The sequence below is a fragment of the Chrysochloris asiatica genome, unplaced genomic scaffold (assembly GCF_000296735.1).
Source record: "Chrysochloris asiatica unplaced genomic scaffold, ChrAsi1.0 scaffold00098, whole genome shotgun sequence".
NCBI classification, from domain to species: Eukaryota; Metazoa; Chordata; class Mammalia; order Afrosoricida; family Chrysochloridae; genus Chrysochloris; species Chrysochloris asiatica.
The window spans coordinates 6,068,655-6,086,705 of record NW_006408616.1 but is presented as its reverse complement, the minus strand read 5'-3'; the positions used below and the strand labels follow the sequence as shown (position 1 = coordinate 6,086,705).

Sequence of the window (18,051 nt, the reverse complement as noted above, 5' to 3'; positions counted from 1 at the left end):
GAAATTTCCATGGCCTGAGAGGGTAAGAAAATTCTCTTCATAAATATAGACTTCACTCACGCAACACAATTTATTTATATTACCACTTTAATAAAGTCCCCTGCCATACAAATGTTCTCCATATGGAGACAGAGGCATAAAATGCATAAATCCAGTTTTTTGTAGTTTCAGCTCTTTATAAATTGTGTATATATAATATTTTGCCTTTTTTTAAAACTGTAAAATAGGAAGTTTTGCCAGATTTAATCATTTGTTAAGAAAAAGCTCAGTTTTTTCCATCACCCATGTTTAATCTTTTTTTTATTCTTTTAGGCTTCAATTCTCCATGCATAACTCTGTTATTTTCCCAACTAGGAGTAGTTAAAAAAAAGAATTGGCACAGGACCAGGAATCTGAGTGATTTGGGATCAAAGCAGAGAATGATTAGGACAAAGCTGATTCATGATTATGTGAGCATGTGAACAATTTCCATGGAAGCAGATAAGAAAATGCTGGGTGGAATTAAACAGAAAAACAGGGATAGTATATAGTGACGGGTTAAGAAATGTATGTGAGACCGAATTCTGGCTCTATCATTTGTTGTTGTTGTTGTTAAGTGTGCTCGAGTCAGTTCCGACCCATAGCGACCCTGTATAGGGTTTCCGAACAGCCAACCTTGTAGTTCAAGCAAACTTTGCAGTCTAGTGCATTTGCCCACAAGCGCCACACCAGGACTCATTTACTGGCTGCATACTCTTGGGAAGAGGTTTCTGAACTTCCACTTTCTCATTTGGAAAATGGGAAAACTCCGTATCTTCCAGAGCTGCTGTAAGATCACGTGCATAAAGATGATTGCCCCTCATAAGCAATGAACACTACTACCTTGCCTTTTCAGCTCCTGTTTGGTCCTATTCATGCTGAGCTTAGAGACAGCTATTATGATAATGATACAACAGTTATCATGATATGAATATAACATATATTCATACTAACATGAGTTTCTCCCTCAAGTAAGCTTTTCTTAGACTGGAGAATAATTTCAAACATTTATGAAACCCTATGTACTCATCAAGGAGCTCTAGTAGTGTAGTAATTACGAATTGGGCTGCAATCCACAAGTTTGAAACTACCAGCTCCTCCGAGGGAGAAAGATGAGGCTTTCTGCTCCCATAAAGATGTACAGCCTCTGAAGCCCTATGCGGGGTCGCTATAAGTCAGAACTGACTTGACAGCACTTAACATGTACTCATCACCCAACCTCAACAATTTTTATGTTATGGCTCATCTTTTTTGTGTGTGTGGAAATAAACTGTTTTTAATTTTCATAGATAAAACAGTTCTAACATTTAAAATAACCTTTCAAGAAGACTTGCTATCTAGTTCAACATATACCACTAATATTTCTTTTCCTTTTCCTGAAAATATTCAGATCCACTTCCATAGTATCCTTTACAAAACAGACTACAGGACAAGGTGCATGTAACAAGATCTGTAAAAAATAACATTTTACTATAACCATGTTTTTTTCTGATACTTGAAACAATAAGTCAGTTACTTGTCCATTTAACCTGTCTCTTGAAGGGGGAATAAAAAACATCATTAGAATAACTGGCTCTTTAGTCTTCAGTTATCTTTCCACAAACAAAGCATAATTTTTCACAATTAAAGAGCAGAAATATAATAAACAGTGTTAACCTAAAGTCACTTATCCAAAGGTAAATGATTAAGTATAAATCATTGCTAATTTCTTTACCATTTAACTCAGAAGAGAATAAATAATAATGTATTATTCATCAGTCTATATGAATTCCATCTCACATTTTCTCCTTTTATGTATTGTAATAATAAGGTTAATGTTTAAAAGAAGAGTTAGTCTAACACTATTACTGAAAGACAAAATTGCTATCATGACAGTTCAAAGGATATCAAAACCATTTTACAAACAAATTGCTATGGAAGTTTCAATACATGAGGTTAAAACCCACTTCTGCCGAGTTAGGCAGTCCTAAATAAACATGAGAAAGAAAAACAAACATATCTGTTCTCATTCATATCAATTAGAAATTCAGGTAAAATGGGTTTATAAATCACGTCTACCCATTTTAACAACTTAATAATAAAGCAACATTCATTATTCTCCTAACAATGTTTTAAGTAAAAATTCTAACACTGCTTTATAAAACTGCAAATGGAACTCTTTTCATATAAAGGAATGATCCAGATAATTATTTACCATAACCAATGTGTGAAACTTGAAGCTCTCACATTATTTATTCTCAAGTATAGACAATTAGGGTACTGGAGTCATTTCCTCATCTGAGTCACTGGATTCATCTTTTTGTTCCAATTCTTCTAAGACTTTATCTATAGTTGTACCATTTGTTTTCTTGCATTTCTTGGGAATTGCATCATTAGCACAGATTTTTCTTATTTTAATGTTTGGAAACTTCTTCAGATTAAAATCCCATTCCTTAAAAATTCTCAGATTACCAGCATCTACTGTGACTGGAATCTCAAGGCCATATCCTTCATATTGCTGTCGCTCATGCTCCATCATCTTCTTGATAACCGTCTCTTGAGAATAGTGTCGCCTTTCCTGTCTGTCTTTGATGCTGTTATGTAACTCAATCTGCTCCAACTCACTGCTGAATCAATTTATATAAATTTCAATGAATTCACAAGCATCCTTTTTTGAATATTCTACTTTTTTGGCATCAAGATGATTTTGAAACCACTGCAGTTTTTCACCAATAATGCTGAGACGCATAGCTTTTTCATTCTTCAATGTTTCCCTTTTTGTTTGTTTGTGGGCCTCTCTCATAATTTGAGCTGCTCTTTTATTATATGAATAGATGACTTTTATTTCCTGTCCTCCATTTTTTCCCTTTGGTGCTTTAGCGATGTCTTTGCAGCAGGTCTTGGAGATGCTGACAGGGACAACCTTACTGGACAGAAGCGGTTAGAGTAGCCTTATGGCTTCTTTTTCATCTACATCCGCTCACCACCATTTGTATTATTGTAAAACAAATCCAGATCTTATATTTTATCTATAGATCTTTCAGTATGTATATTTCAAAGATAAGAGCACCTCAGAAAGTTCACAGAAAAATATAATGAAAAGATACTAGAATTTTTTCATGAACTTTTTGGATGTCACAATACCATTACCATGCCTAAAATATTTACACACTTATATTCCTTAAGAACACTAAATATCCAGTGTGCTTAAATTTATAACTGGCTTATACATTTTTTATACTTTGCTTGATTTAGATGTAAATTATATCCAAAATTTGTAAAGGGCATCTTTTAAAATATCTTCATCTATAAAGTTTTTTCTTTCCTCTGTATTCTATATGTAAATAGAAGAATCGTCAGATTAAGGTTGATACTGTTGTTGTTATCTATTTCAGAAACGCAATCCTGGTGTGGTGCTATTGGATAAGCACTGTATTGCTAACCACAAGGTCAGTGGTTAAACTCACCTGCTGCTCCCTGGACTTGACAACACTTAACAACAATAACAACAACATAACAACTATACAAGTATCACCAAGTGCCATTGTTATTGATGATGCAGTTTTCCAAACTGAAAAATAATTCTTGGTAAAGATCAGAACAAATAAATACACAATCTTCCATTAATTTAAACAATAATCACTTCCTGGGCATTTTATATATTAAAATACATAAAAAAAAATTTACATGTAATATGGGGATAGACTTTAGGCTCAAATAATTGTAAACCATCTTTCACCTGCATGAATGTCTGACAAGTCATGTGACATACATGAGAAAATGTTTTCCTGGTGTGGCACTGTAGGATTAGCATGGACTGCGAACCACAAGGTCAGCATTTCAAATCCACCAGCCGGTCCTTGGAAACCCTATACAGGGTTGAAATGAGTTAGAACCAAGCCAGCAACACTTAACAATAACAACAATGTAGAATTATCAGTCATTCAGACAAAGAATGAAGAAAACTAAGTTAGTAACATGAAATTATAGATAGATTTTAAATTATTTTCTAATTAAACATAGTATGAAATTTCAAATTTGTAAGTATAATATGAAATTATAAATCTCTTGTTGCTACATTTTCATAATTGGACTATAGCACTGATGAGGAGTAGTACTATGTCTCTGAGATGGAAAAATGTGTCAAATGTCTGCTTACCTATTGTTTACGTGCCTCATAATGTATGCTTGTCATTTTCTTTTGATTTATTACAACTCTTACTTTATTTATTGCTCATTATATTTAAATGCTGTTCTGTATTCCAATGTAGAAACCAATTTCAAGTCTAGATTGGAGAATATTTTTATCATCATTATTTAAAGCATTATTCCTTAAAATTGATTATTCACAGCATCCAACCAGTTTCTGGTACATTGTTGTTGTTGTTAGGTGCCATCAAGTCAGTACCGACTCATAGCGACTCATGTGTACAACAGAATGAAACACTGCCCGATCCTTGGCCAATCTCATAATTTTTGCCATGCTTGAGCCCATTGATGCTGCCACATTGGCAACCCATCTCGTTGGGGGTCTTACTCTTTTTCTCTAACCTTCAACCTTACCAAATATGATATCTTTCTCAGCAACTGGTCCCTCCTGATAATATGTCCAAAGTATGAGAGACAAAGTTTGGCCATCCTAGCCTTCAAGGAGCACTCTGGTTACATTTCTTCCAACACAGATGTGTTGGTTCTTTTGAAAGCCCATGGCACTTTCAATATTCTCCTCTAACACCATAACTCAAAAGCATCAAGTCTTCTATGGTCTTCCTTATTCACTGTCCAGCTTTTGCATGCATATGAGGTTATTGAAAATACCATGGCTCGGGTCAGGCGCACCTTAGTCCTCAAGCTGACATCTTTGTTCTTCAACACTTTTAAAAAGTCTTGTGCAGCAGATTTGCCCAATTCAATACGTCATTTGATTTCTTGACTGCTGCTTCCATGAGTGTTGATAGTTGATCCAAGAAGAATGAAGTCCTTGACAACTTCAATCTTTTCTCTGTTGATAAGAATCTCTTCCAATCAGTCGGTCAGATAGTTATCTTCTAATTTTTTTGGCATAGATGAGTGAGTGCCTCCAGTGGTAAACAGTAGATGCTTATTAACCATTCATTGAATGAACTCACTCATCCAGGAACTACATTCATTAATGTGTCTTATTACTGTGTAGTATCATGTACTCTCTGTCCTATGTTAGCTTTATTCTCATACCAGCTTTATCATGAAACATCTGAGAGTGAACTTTTGCACAAAGAATAAACTTAATTGTGGAGAGGATAAGTGATTTCTGCTAAATTACAGGGCTAGCAGAGTTGGGAGAAGAATTCAGGTCTCCTGGCTTTGGTGTCATTTCCAAGAAAACTTAAAATATATGTAAGTTTTCTATTTCTGTTTCTGAGTTACTCCTCTATGTTCAAAGAGCATCTGTGAGAGAAAGAAAGAGAGAAAAAAATCCCCTCAATGTTGATATTCTAGCTATGGTCCTCAGAAATCCAAGATAGGATCTCAAACATTATGGTGACAAAGCCTGTCTGGTGGGAGATATGACTCTACATAATGGAAGTTACCGTATTTACTGTTGGAAAATTGCAGCACAGGTGCAGCATCAACACAGAAATTGTTAAGAGATTGGAGGCTCGTAACTATGGAGACATTACCTCATAGCATTCTAAGAGGCAGTTGGCCAGATGTGAAGTTTTGGTCACAAAGGCAGCTTCGCTGGGTTACCATGCTGCCTCTTGAACTGTCTCCAGTGAATGCCATGCACCTTCATCTTAGTTCATCTAATATCCCCAGCCAAAATCAAGAATAATGTCAGTACTCCCCTAGTCTCATTAGAGCCTTGGGTCTGGCACCAGCTTGGTAAAGAAATCATTAGATCTAGCAGGTGGCTGAAGATAGTTGATTTTAAAAGGTAAAGTCACTTTAAAAAGAAAAAAAAACTACCTTGAACTTTAGCTGTAGTCACTATCTAATGCTATGTATTACTATTCTAGGAAAAAAAGGAGACTTCTCTTCTAGTCAAGATGAAAGAGACACCAATCACTAAGGATGCTTCAGCAACCCAGCAAAGCGAAGAGTCTGAGCAGAAAGAAAAAACAGAGAAACAAACTCAGTAAGGATGGCAGAAAGAAGAGGGTCTGGATTGTAGAGAGAAATGATGGAATATGTAATCTGTTTTGCTTTGAAACATCTGATGCAGTTGTTAAAATTGATTCAATTTTTTAAATAATGAACTGTAACACAACTGTTTCCTCAGTAACTGTTTAATAATGTCCTGTTGTTGTTGTTAAGTCCCATCAAGTAGGTTCCGACCCATAGCAACCCTGTGTAGGGTTTCCGAGGAGCAACTGGTAAGCTTGAACTGCCAACCTGGTAGTTCAAGCGGCTTTGCAGTCTGGCACATTAACCCACAGCACCACACCAGGACTCCTATAAGGTCCTAGTCTCTGAATAATCCAAAACTGAACAAGACAGACTTCCACACCATCAGACCTGGTAGAGATTCGAGATCTCACATCTAGCATATTAAGGCAATTTACAGATAATCACTTTAAAACTACTTTACTAGTCTGGGGACAAATAGTTTCTAGGGAATTTGGGTTTGGGAAATGTCTGTGTTGTTAAAAAAAAAAAAGAAAAATTTACAAGTCACTATTTATTTATTTATGTAAATCAGTGTATCAACTAATACCTTAGCATTGGTTTTACCAGTATTTTCTAAAAAGAGACCTCTAATATTAAGGACACATATTTTAAAGTGACTTTTACTTTTGGACCTAGATATCTTGTTATTTTTCAGTCTGAGTCCATCTAATAGCATATGTTCTTAGACATCATTGAAAAAAAAAAAGTGATTATTGTCAGTATTACCAACATAGCATCTCATAAAATAACATTAAAATCCTGGAATTAAGCTGCTACAACTCCCCCTGATTCAGTGCTAATCAATTACAAAGGAAACAAACTACCAAGAAGTTTGGAACATTTCATATGCTAACAGGGAATGTTAACTATGCACTAGGAAACAGCTCTCATCTTCCCACAGGAGTACCTTATTTAGATAAGCATAAGGTTCAAATGCTGGGCTACATCAGACAGGTCTGTTTTAAAAATATTTTACCTCCAAAAGTAGGTGCAACCATCAGAAATTTCATACTCAGCTACGAAAATAAGAACCTCCTGTAGTCCTGAGCCAGATTTCTTTGTTCACAACATTTGTAAAAGCTTGTAGGGAATCTTTTGTGGAGTTAAATTTATCTATTAATCCTATTGTTTTACTGGAGGAAGAAAAAACACACCAGGGTTTGTAAAATGAACATGCTGAAAAGATATAGTGAGTTTGTCTGTAATGAAACCCAGATGTGAAGCACTTGGAAAAAGAAAAGGTCTTTTTCTGCTTGCTCTAGCCAGTGTCAAGAAGTCATGTGATACGATCCTGTCTCAGGTTGGACAGGGCTGAGATATTTAATTTGACAAGCTGCCTTTCCACTACCATCACATTCATATTCCAGAGTATATCTTCATAAATTAGGGCTTTTCTGACAAATAATGGGTTCTTGGGGTGAGAACAGAATAGTAAACGCTTCCACTTTTAGGTTGGCACATTTCAGGCAAATGTTTTAGCACAGAACTCAATGTACTAGATTTAAGTGCTGGGTTAGCAGTAACGACATTTTTTCAAAGTTATGTCATTTAATTAAATGCAACAAAAATTTTACCTGAGATAGACGTGCCATCTAGTTTCAAGTACAAAGCTCTTCAGATAAAATAATTCCGATGAAGGAACTTCCAAACTATAGGACAAAATGACTATGAAAACTTCTTGCTAAGCAAAGGGGTTGACATGGGTAATTCATGGAAGCAAGGTACTTAGATTCTGACTTAGAATGCATAGATATGACCTCCACAAAGGGGGTGCTTGAGCTTGCCATTTGTCCAATTTTCAGAAAACTAAACACATTTTAAACATTAAAAACATGTGCCTAAGCATATATGCATGCACACATATACATGTGCAAATGTACACGCACACATTTCTGAGATCTCTGTGAAGAGTCTCAGTGTGAACCACCAGAAAACACAACATCAATCTTTTCAAAGCCAAGAGTATGTTGTTTAACTTGTAAAATAATTGCATAGTAGTTTAGGGGTGTTAAAAGTGATTGTGGACTAGTTAGTAAACATTTTCTTATTTGTGAAAAAATGAAAATCTTGGATTATGATAAGATTCACTTGTCAAATATTACCTGGAGAATAAGTCTTTCTTCTTCCTGCCTGCCATTCTCTTCAACATACACACAGGAATATATATGTGTACCTGTGTGTGTGCTATATTTATAGACATTAATTTTCAGAGTTCATTTAAAAACAGATTTTTTATTAAAAATGTGGAATCTTTATTAAAATAGGAACATTATTTAAGTAATGGGAATTGCAAGAAAAAAGGCATACTAAACAATAATGATATATTGAATGGAAATTAAATCATGTTTGTATACTCATGAAAAAGGGAAGTATAAAATTAAGTGAAAAAGTGGGACATAAAGTAGTTCATTTGGGTCTCAATTGTACGTAGAAAATGAATGAAAAATCTAGGAGAAAATAGTGGAAATCTCTGGGGTTGGTGTTATTAAGGTCATTTTTTATTCTCTTCTTTCTAATTTATACATTTTCAATAGAAATTTATTGCTTTTTAAAGAGAAAAAATAGAAGAATGCAATGACTTGACACTAAGGTGTTTTATTTAGTTTGTTAAAATTAGAAATACATTACTAATGTTATGTTATGCCAGACAGTTAATTCTGAATAATACCAATCACACAGGACAGAGAAGAACTGCAACACAGGATTTCTGAGGTTGTTATCTTGACAGGAGCATGCTGCTATATCCTTCTCTCATAGAGCAGCTGGTGGGTCCACACTGCTGGCCTTTAGTTAGCAGCTGAGAGCTTTAACTACTATATCACTAGGGCTCCTGTTACAGTTTTTAATTCCTTTGATAAGCAGAACTCTAATATTGGTACCAGTGTTTGTATTCAGTCTATCCCAGTGACTTTAACATTAGATTTCTTTTTACACAGAAAAGAAGACAGACGGGGAGCTTCCTTATCAATACCACAGGGATCTTTACAGCATTTGTTCCCAGGAAGCTTTTCTTCAAAAGATACAACATTGCCATTTTCATGGTCATTAGCCAAAGAAACGCCTTTCAATGACTATATTTCTGGCTCGTGGATTAGTGGATTAGATACACCAGCAAGTTTAATAAAAACTTCTAAAGACAGTCCAGTGAATCATACCCAAAGAGAAAACAGCTTAGGTAAGCAAAATATGAATATTTTTAGACTATTTTGAAAGCATACTTTTTAATCAATTCTTTTTGTAGAGAAGCTGGACCCACTGAGACTTTCTGCCATTTGGTGCAATTCGATTACTCTGGATGGAATAACAACTGGGGCCAATATTAATGTCTTTTTTCCTTTTGAAATGCAAAATCTTTCAGCCCTCTCAGGATGTGTTGCTAACAATAATGCTGTATATTTTCCTTTCTCAAAAGAATTTAAGGATTAAGTAAATACGCATTTGACTGCAATGAACTGATTTAATTCTGAAAGTTTCTTCTAAACATAACACTTTGAGGGATTCTTGTTAGAAACTCTGATTTTCTCTAGAGTAAGAATCTAAAGCAGACTGTAAACCATTTTAGCTAATCTTTCTTAATGTTGGACTTGGGGTCACATTCACCACACCCTGTGTTGCAACAATATTGCTATTGTTGTTACGTGCTTTCGAGCTGGTTCTGACTCACAGTGACCCTGTACAACGTTTCCAAGGCTTTTTAAACCTTTCAGTAGCAGAAAGACTCATCTTTTTTCTGTGAAGTGGCTGGTGAGCTCAAACTGCGGACCTGTGGTCCTCAGTCCTGTGCTTTTTGTAACAGGTACTTGTTAAATACCAGACACTGTGCAAGGTACTCAACTACATTATCTTCAGTTCCCACAATTCCTTAAACAAGAGACTTGGAAAGTTTAAAAACTGAGACTTGGAAAGTTTAAATCAGTTGGCTTTCTACGTGACAAATCTGTTTAAACACATTATACACAGCTCTTTGCAGTCACCATATTATCTCTCCATCATGTAAGTTTCTCTTTACAAACACATCATAAGACTTATCCAGCATAGTTCTATGAAGAATCATGCTGTTAAGTGTTGTTAAGTCAGTTCCCACTCATAGTGACCCTGTATAGGGTTTTGGAGGAGCAGCTAGTGAGTTTGACCCGCTGACCTTGTTGTTGGTATTGGCAGTCCAGTGCTTATCCTACCTACATTGCCACACCAGGACTCTTGAGATCTAGGTAATATTTAAATGTTACTAGTGAGAGCTTCAAGAAGCTCTGGTAAGTACAGTGGTTACAAATCAGGCTGTGAACCTCAAGATGAGCAGTTCGAAACTGCCAGCTGTTCTATGGGAGAAAGATGAGGCTTTCTGCTCCTGTAAAGACATACAGTCTCGGAAACACTATACAGGGTCACTATGAATGAGAACCAACTTCACGGCACATAACCACCACCAGTGAGAGCCTCACAAAAGCAAACTTCCAAAAGGGCATTAAACTCTGATTAGGCATTAATTTAGCCTTTTAATATTTTATTTGGTTTGAGGAAATTTAAGTCTTTTCCTAGAAAAGGCGCTAAATTTGTAGGAAAGGATTCATTTGAGGTTTTAATTCGTGGATAGCAATTTAGGAAACATAAATAATACAAAATAGAACCAACTTATATTTATATATAACTTAACCAAATTAGGGAGGCTCCAATAATTTACCTACTCAAAATTTTATGATGCTTCAGCTAGTACAACTAAAGAATCTGTTTAATAGTCATTATGCTGATCATATAGATGATAGTTTAAGATAACTGATGTAATCTCTAGGAATTTAGAATGCCACTAAAAATAGTCAGTTAATGGTTGCTATTTTATAACCTTGTATTTGAAGTTCCCAATCTAATTCTAATTGAGTTTAACAATAAAATGTATAAAGAATATGGTTTTGTAGGAGGAGGTGGGAAAAAGGCAGTGACTTGGGTTCTTTTGGTATCCTTTTATTTGCTTCTCGCTCTCTCTTGGTTGCTTCATTCTCAGGTTCTCTGAAAGGAATCAGCAGTTCCATAGTTCCAAAGAAACCAACCTTGACCCATGTTTCTGAGGCAGCTATGATTGAGGAAGGGGAGGATTATTTCCAATCCTTGTTTGGTGGCTCAAGAAAATTTTCTGCATGCTCAAACTACATGGAGAAAACTTGGAAGAATTTTTCTATGATTCTTGATGAAGTTGGTCACTCAAGATCCAGGTATACATTCTATTGGAACAATTTAATATCTTCCACTGGGGGTAAGGGATTCATGGTGTGGCACTGTAAGATAAGCACGGGATTGCTCACAGCAAAGTTGGTGGTTCAAACCCACCAACCACTCCTCAGAAACTACATACAGTTGCTATGAGCCAGAACTGACTTTAACAACGCTTAGCAATTAGGACTAGATGTAATAAATTGGTAGGAAATAAAGTTCCAATTTATCGATAGATCCATAATTTTATCTAAAACCTTAAGCAATTCATTGAAACACAGCTATTTCATGTACTGAACAATTATAAACAACTGATCAAAAACCACTTCAAAGTGGATCGAGTACCTAAATGTGAAAACTAAAACCATAAAATACTTAGAGGAAAATACAGGGGTATGCTGTGAAGTCGGCAGGTTTGAACCACCAACCTTACTGTTAGAAATCCAGTGCTTATTCTGTAGTGCCACACCATTTGTTATTGTTATTGTTGTGGTTGTTAAGTGCCATTGAGTCAGTTCTGACTCATAACATCCCTGTATAGGTTTCCAAGGAGCAGCTGGTGGATTTGAACTGCCAATCTTGTGGTTCCCAGCCCTATGCCTTGCCAGGAGTCCCATTTAGTTATTATTGTTGTTGCTGTTAAGTGCCATTGATTCGGTTCCGAACCATAGCAACCCTGTATAGGGTTTCTGAGGAGCGGCTGATGAACTTGAACCACTGACCTTGCTGTTCAAGTCAACTTTGTAGTTCAGCACATTAACCCGCACCAGGATTCAGAGAAATAAAAATCACAATTACAAAGAGCTACCACTTCACTCCTATTAGAATAATAGTGATCAAGAAAACAGAAAACAGAAGGTGAAGATAAGAAACTAGAACCCTCATCCACATTGCTGGTGCATATGTAAAATTGTACAGTCATTATGGAAAACAGTTTGACTGTTCCTCAAAACAAGTTGAACAAAGAACTACTGTATAACCCAACAAGCCCAATCCTAGGTAGAAGTGAAGGCAGGGATATAAAGAGATGTACACACTAGTGTTTATTGCAACAGTTTTTAGAATAGCCAAAAAATGGAGTTTTTTATCATTATAATTTAAGCATGAAGTAGAACCTGATAGTAGTGATGTATAAGTTTATCTGTTCATTTCATTAAGGATCATTCAAGCTTTCAGGTGTGTACTCTCAAGTACAACCAATGAACGAATTCAACTTTCCTTCATCTTCCCAAGTTCATCCTTTAAAGCTTGAGGCAGTAGTAAATGCTTTTCAGCTTCACCTGCCCTCATCCTGCCACAAACACAGATGCCAACCTATATAAAGGATATTTGATAGATTATTGTTGTGATGTGCTTGCTGTAGAGTTGGCTCTATGTAACTCGTAGCAACAGGGTTTCTGAGGAGAAGCTGTTGGTTTGAATGGCAACCTTGTGGTTCAAAGTCCAGTGCTGATCCTACCACTGCATACCAGGAGTCCATTTGATTGTTGTTATTTTTGTTACATACCCTTGAGTCGGTTCTGACCCATAACTACACTTATAGGGTTTCTGAGGAGTGGCTGCTGGCTTTGAACTGTCGTTCTTGTGGTTCAAACTGATCTTGCGGTCCAGCGCATTATTCTGCAGAGTCACACCAGGACTCCATTTGATAGATGGTGATGGTGGTGGTTATGTGCCTTGGAGTTGGTTCCTACTCATGGAAACCCTGCATAGGGTTTCTGAGGCTGTAACTCTTTATGGGAGTGGTTGGAAAAACTGAAACTCTAAAAATAATTCCTCAAATTATGTTGGTGTTATTGTTAAGTACCACTGAGTCAGTTCCAACTCACAGTGACCCTGTATAGGGTTTCCAAGGAGAGACTGGTGAGTTTGAACTTCCGACCTTGTAGTTCAAATCAACCTTGCAGTCAAGCGTTTATTCTACAATGCCACAACAGGAGGCCAAACCTACCTTTGCCAGGAGAATGGAAGAAAACCTCAAGTAGCAAACTAAAAGCAGACGAATGGCATGCAATGATCAAGGTGACCCCAACTACGATATAAATCAATGCTTAAATAATGGAAAGTTATTAAATGAAAGACAGAATATACTAGGTTAATATCTCCAATTAAGGCATTAGGACTGGAATTACAGGCCTATTTGGGCTCCATTTGTGATTAACTGATTCTAAAATTCATAAGCGATATGTATTTCTTTACGGTTGCTGCCAAAACAAATTACCATAAACTTAGCAATTTAAAATAACAAAAACACTCAATGATAACTTCACAATTCTATAGGTCAGTATTCTGGTTTAGCTCAGCTGATCTCTCTTTGTAGAGTCTCACAAAGCTGAAATCAAGATGCTGGCCAACTGGGTTCTAATCTGGAGGCTATGTGGAAGAAATCTACTTCCAAGCTATTTCAGGTTGTGAACCAAATTCAGTGCCTTGTGATTGTGGCTCCTACAGGTCTATCTCCTGTCTTTGTCTATGTATCCCTGTATCTCAGAACTAGTAACAACACACTTGGATTCTCTTTGACTTTCCAACTCTCTGACTCTCATTTGCTTCCAGCTGGAGAACATTTTCTGATTTCAAGGGTTTATCGGAATAGATTGGGCCCACCTGGATTCTCCAAGATACTCTCCCTATCTGAAGGTCCATAATATTAATTACATCTGCTGAATCCCTTTACTTTGTAAAGTAACATAGTCAGAAACTTTGTAGATGATTGAGATAGCATTACAAATCATCAGGAAGATGCTGACCTATGTAATAGACGTAGCTAAGAAAATTAGTATATATTTACATCTGTAGCTATTGTTGCATGCCATTGAGTCAGTTTCAACTCATGACAAACCTATAGGACAGGTTAGAACTGTCCTATAGGGTTTATGGAAGAAGATTGACACATCATTCTCCCACAGAGTAGCTAGTGGGTTCAAACCTATAACTTTTTGGTTAACAGCCAAGCACTTAACCATTGCACCACTCAGACACACTGTCTTTACCTCTCCTTATCCTGCCATCTCACTACCCTTCGTCCCACACATAAATATGCTCTTATATTTTTCTATATACACAAATTAAAACTTTGACAGGAAATCCATTATTCTTATTTAAACAACACACACACACAAACCAGACACTGTAAAGAAAAAAATTAATAAATTTCAAAATGTAAAGTTTTTTAAAGTTTAAACTTCTGACATCATGTTGTTGTTGTTATTGTTTGGTGCTGTCGAGTTGGTTCTGACTCAGTGACCGTACGTACAATAGAACAGAACACTGCCCGGTCCTGTGCCATCCTCACAATTTTTGTTACCCTTGAGTATGTTGCTGCTACCACCATTCTAATCCATCTAGTTGGAATCTTCCTCTTTTCCCCTGACCTTCCACTTTACCAAACATGATGTCCTTCTCCAAGGCCCAGTCCCTCCTGATACTTTGTCCGAAGTATGAGAGTACTTCTTCTAACACAGATTTGTTTGTTCTTCTGGCAGTCCATGGTACATTTAATATTCTTCCCCAACACCATAACTCAAACATCATAGACAAATTAAGAGACAACCTCTTCCAGAAAAATATGAATATATTAAAATATTATATTATAGGTATATCAATTAAGAAAATGCAAAACAACCCTATGAAAAAGTGGACAAAATTCATAGAGGGCAAGTTACAGATGAGCAAAAGTTATTCAATAGAATAACCTTATTCAACTCACCATCGGGGACAAATCAAAATAACAAGGTTCCATTGTACTTACTCCCCTCATACTGAAAAAAATGAAGTCTGAAAATTTCAAGCGTTGGTAAAGAAGGATATGCAGAACAAAACAAGAAGAGGGAATGTCACATGTGTAGGCAATAGGTAAGGAGCCCTGATGGCATTGTAGGATAAACATTGGACTGCTAAATGCAAAGTTGAAGGTTCAAACCCACCAGTCACTCAAGGGGGAAAATGAGGCTTTCTGCTCCTGCACAGTCACTATGAGTCAGAATCGATTCAATGGCAGCGTGATGGGAGGCAGTAGGTCAATCATGCAATGTAATTAATTATTACAGGCCTTGAAGTTTAAGCATAAGGTAGAAAGTAGAGAAAAAAAAGAGCTTTATTTGCATACTATGAAGTTTGCATTTTATCTGGAAGGGAATGGTAAAACAATGAAGAAACAGGGAAGAAATAATGCCAGCACAAAGCCTGAGTTGGAAGCACATTGAAGAATGGTTAGATGGGAACAAGAAAGGAGAAACCAGTTAGGCTGTAACAGTACCCCACTGAGATGATGCAACCCTAATGAAGACAGCAGCAATAGAGATGGGGAGGAGACACAAACAGAAAATACTAAAGAGGTTGAATCAATGGAACATAGACACTAATAAGATATGAAACAAAGGGAGAAAGACATGAAAGTTTCAGGCTTGGCCAGAGGAGGAAATGATGATGCAATGCACTGAAACAAATTCACAGTTGGAAGACTAAACTCATGAAAAGTCAAAATAATGAGTTCAATGTGGGTCCTGTTGATTTAGAGGTAGCTTTGGGGCCTTGTGGACAGTTGTTGCTATGAATCTGAAGCTCAGCAGGAAAGCCCAGGTAAGAGATTGAGATGTAGTAGTCATCAGTGTAGTAAATGGTTATTGAAGTCCAGTTCATGAGTGATGTCACATAAATAAGGTATGATGAGAACAAAAGAGGGCTAAAGACAGACTCCCACAGATCAATATCAGAGAGATGCATAAAGAGAGATAAACATGAAAAAGACACTTAAAATAAGCAACCAGTCTAGAAAGAGGAACACACTGGATTTGGGAAACTGCTGGAGGAGTTTTAAAAAGAAGGCATCTCTGGTAGAGAAAATTACTCTTACTCAGTTTACCAACTTGGAGGGTATTGGTCCTCTAGGTCAATAGCAGAAGGACAGGATAGTGGGTTGAGAAGTGAATAAGAGGTAAGGAATTAGTATCACATTCTTTCCAGAAGCTTAGCTCTGATGGTTGTGTGAATTTGTCCTTTTTAAGATTGTAGTTCTTGGAGAATATGTGTATGTTGAGGGGGAAAGCATGCTAGAAGAATAAACTGGTGCTGCAGGAGAAAAGGACTCTTGGGGTGATACAGTGTTGTGGGTTAAAGCACTACACTGCAAAGTTGGTTTGAACCACAAGGTTGGCAGTTCAAGCTCACCAGCTGCTCGTTGGAAACCCTATACAGGGTCGCTGTGGGTCAGAACTGACTTGACGGTACTTAACAACAACAACAACACAGGAGAAAAGGAGAATAATGACTAGACTGTGACCCTGAAACAGTAGAGTTTGTTTTTACATGGAAGAGGAGTCCCCATCTTCCAAGAAATGACCTTGGTGGAACAGGGAGGAGATAAGTGTGGGTATGAGTGAATCTGTTTGTGAGTGGGAACCAGGATGACTTCTGAGTTCTCACAGATAGCCCTGTTTTCTTAATGAGATCACCTGCTGAGCATGAGATTGGAGATAGAGAGCAGGCATTTGAGGAACATCTTTCAAGAAATGGCAGAAGGTGCTGGCTAGGCTCATGAAGAATTGTTGAGTCTAGGTGTGTATTTGTTGTTGCTAAGTGCTGTCAAGTCAATTCCGACTCATAGAGACCTTGTATAGGGCTTCCGAGGCTTTTTAAAAATCTTCACGGGAGTAGAGGCCTCATCTTTCTTCCACAGATCTGCTGGCGGGCCTGAACAGTGGACTTTGTGGTTTGCACTCCAGGGCTTACTGTATGGAACCACGGTGTTCCCGGGTGTGAGTGGAGATCACTCATTTTCTTGGTGGTAACCATCTATGTGTGTGTGTGTGTTTTCTAGCAGCACACGCACAAGTTGAAGAGTTAAACCATTTGAATATTTGGACCAAACCACTTTGAGATTTTACTAGCTGAGTGAGGCAGAAGAACAAGAACTAATGTTTATTAAGTGACTTAGGACATTGGACTGAATCTTTCTAAGCCTCAATTTCCTGTGTATAACACAGTACCTGTGTTACTGAGTTCTTGTGGGAATTATAAATGAGATAAAACAGTGTTTCTCAACATTTTTTGACTGTGACTTTTATTAAGCAACATGCAGTGTTATTTTTTCAGGAAATTAGTTACTTCAAATCCATAATCCCCATCCCAAAATTCTGGTGTGGTGCTGCAAGAAGATTGGTTTGAACCCCAAAGTCAGTGATTCAAATTCACCAGTCGCTCCTTGGCTATACAGGGTCACTATGAGTCAGTACTGACTCAATGGCACTTAATGACAACTGTTTCTAAAGGAGCCCTGGAAGTTAGTGGGCTATGCACTGGGCAGCTAACCAAAAAATCAGCAGTTTTGCTCCCCTTAGCTGATCCAAGGGAGAAAGAGGAGGTTTTCTGCTCCTGTAAAGATTTACTGCCTCAGAAACCCTATATAGGGTTGCTATGAGCAGAATTGACTTGGCAGTGGGTTTGGTTTTGTTATGTGTTTCTAAGGAACCCTAGTGGTGTAATGGTTAAACATTTGACTGCTATCTAAAAGGTGAACAGTTCAAACCCACTACCATCTCCACAGTAGAAAAGGCATGGCAATGTGCTCCCATAAAGATTACAGCCTAGGTTTCCTATGAGGCAGTTTCATTCTGGCATATAGGTGAAATCGACTCGATTACACACAATGACAACAAGAGCTTCCCAATTCAGGATTTGGGGTATTTCAGGAAATTATTA

At 37.0% G+C, this 18,051-nt stretch overlaps 1 protein-coding gene and 1 pseudogene across 1 annotated transcript in view; one reads left to right on the top strand and one right to left on the bottom strand.

The window, feature by feature from the left end:
* Positions 1-2,269: 2,269 nt before the first annotated feature.
* LOC102818900 lies at positions 2,270-4,176 on the bottom strand (annotated as a pseudogene).
* A 1,850-nt stretch (positions 4,177-6,026) lies between these two features.
* IFLTD1 (intermediate filament tail domain containing 1) overlaps positions 6,027-18,051 on the top strand; it is a 98,506-nt gene continuing 86,481 nt past the window's right edge. The window contains exons 1-3 of the mRNA XM_006866980.1: positions 6,027-6,115; positions 9,084-9,322; positions 11,147-11,354. Coding sequence (XP_006867042.1) covers positions 6,027-6,115; positions 9,084-9,322; positions 11,147-11,354 — 536 coding nt within the window. The remainder of the gene's footprint in view (positions 6,116-9,083; positions 9,323-11,146; positions 11,355-18,051) is intronic.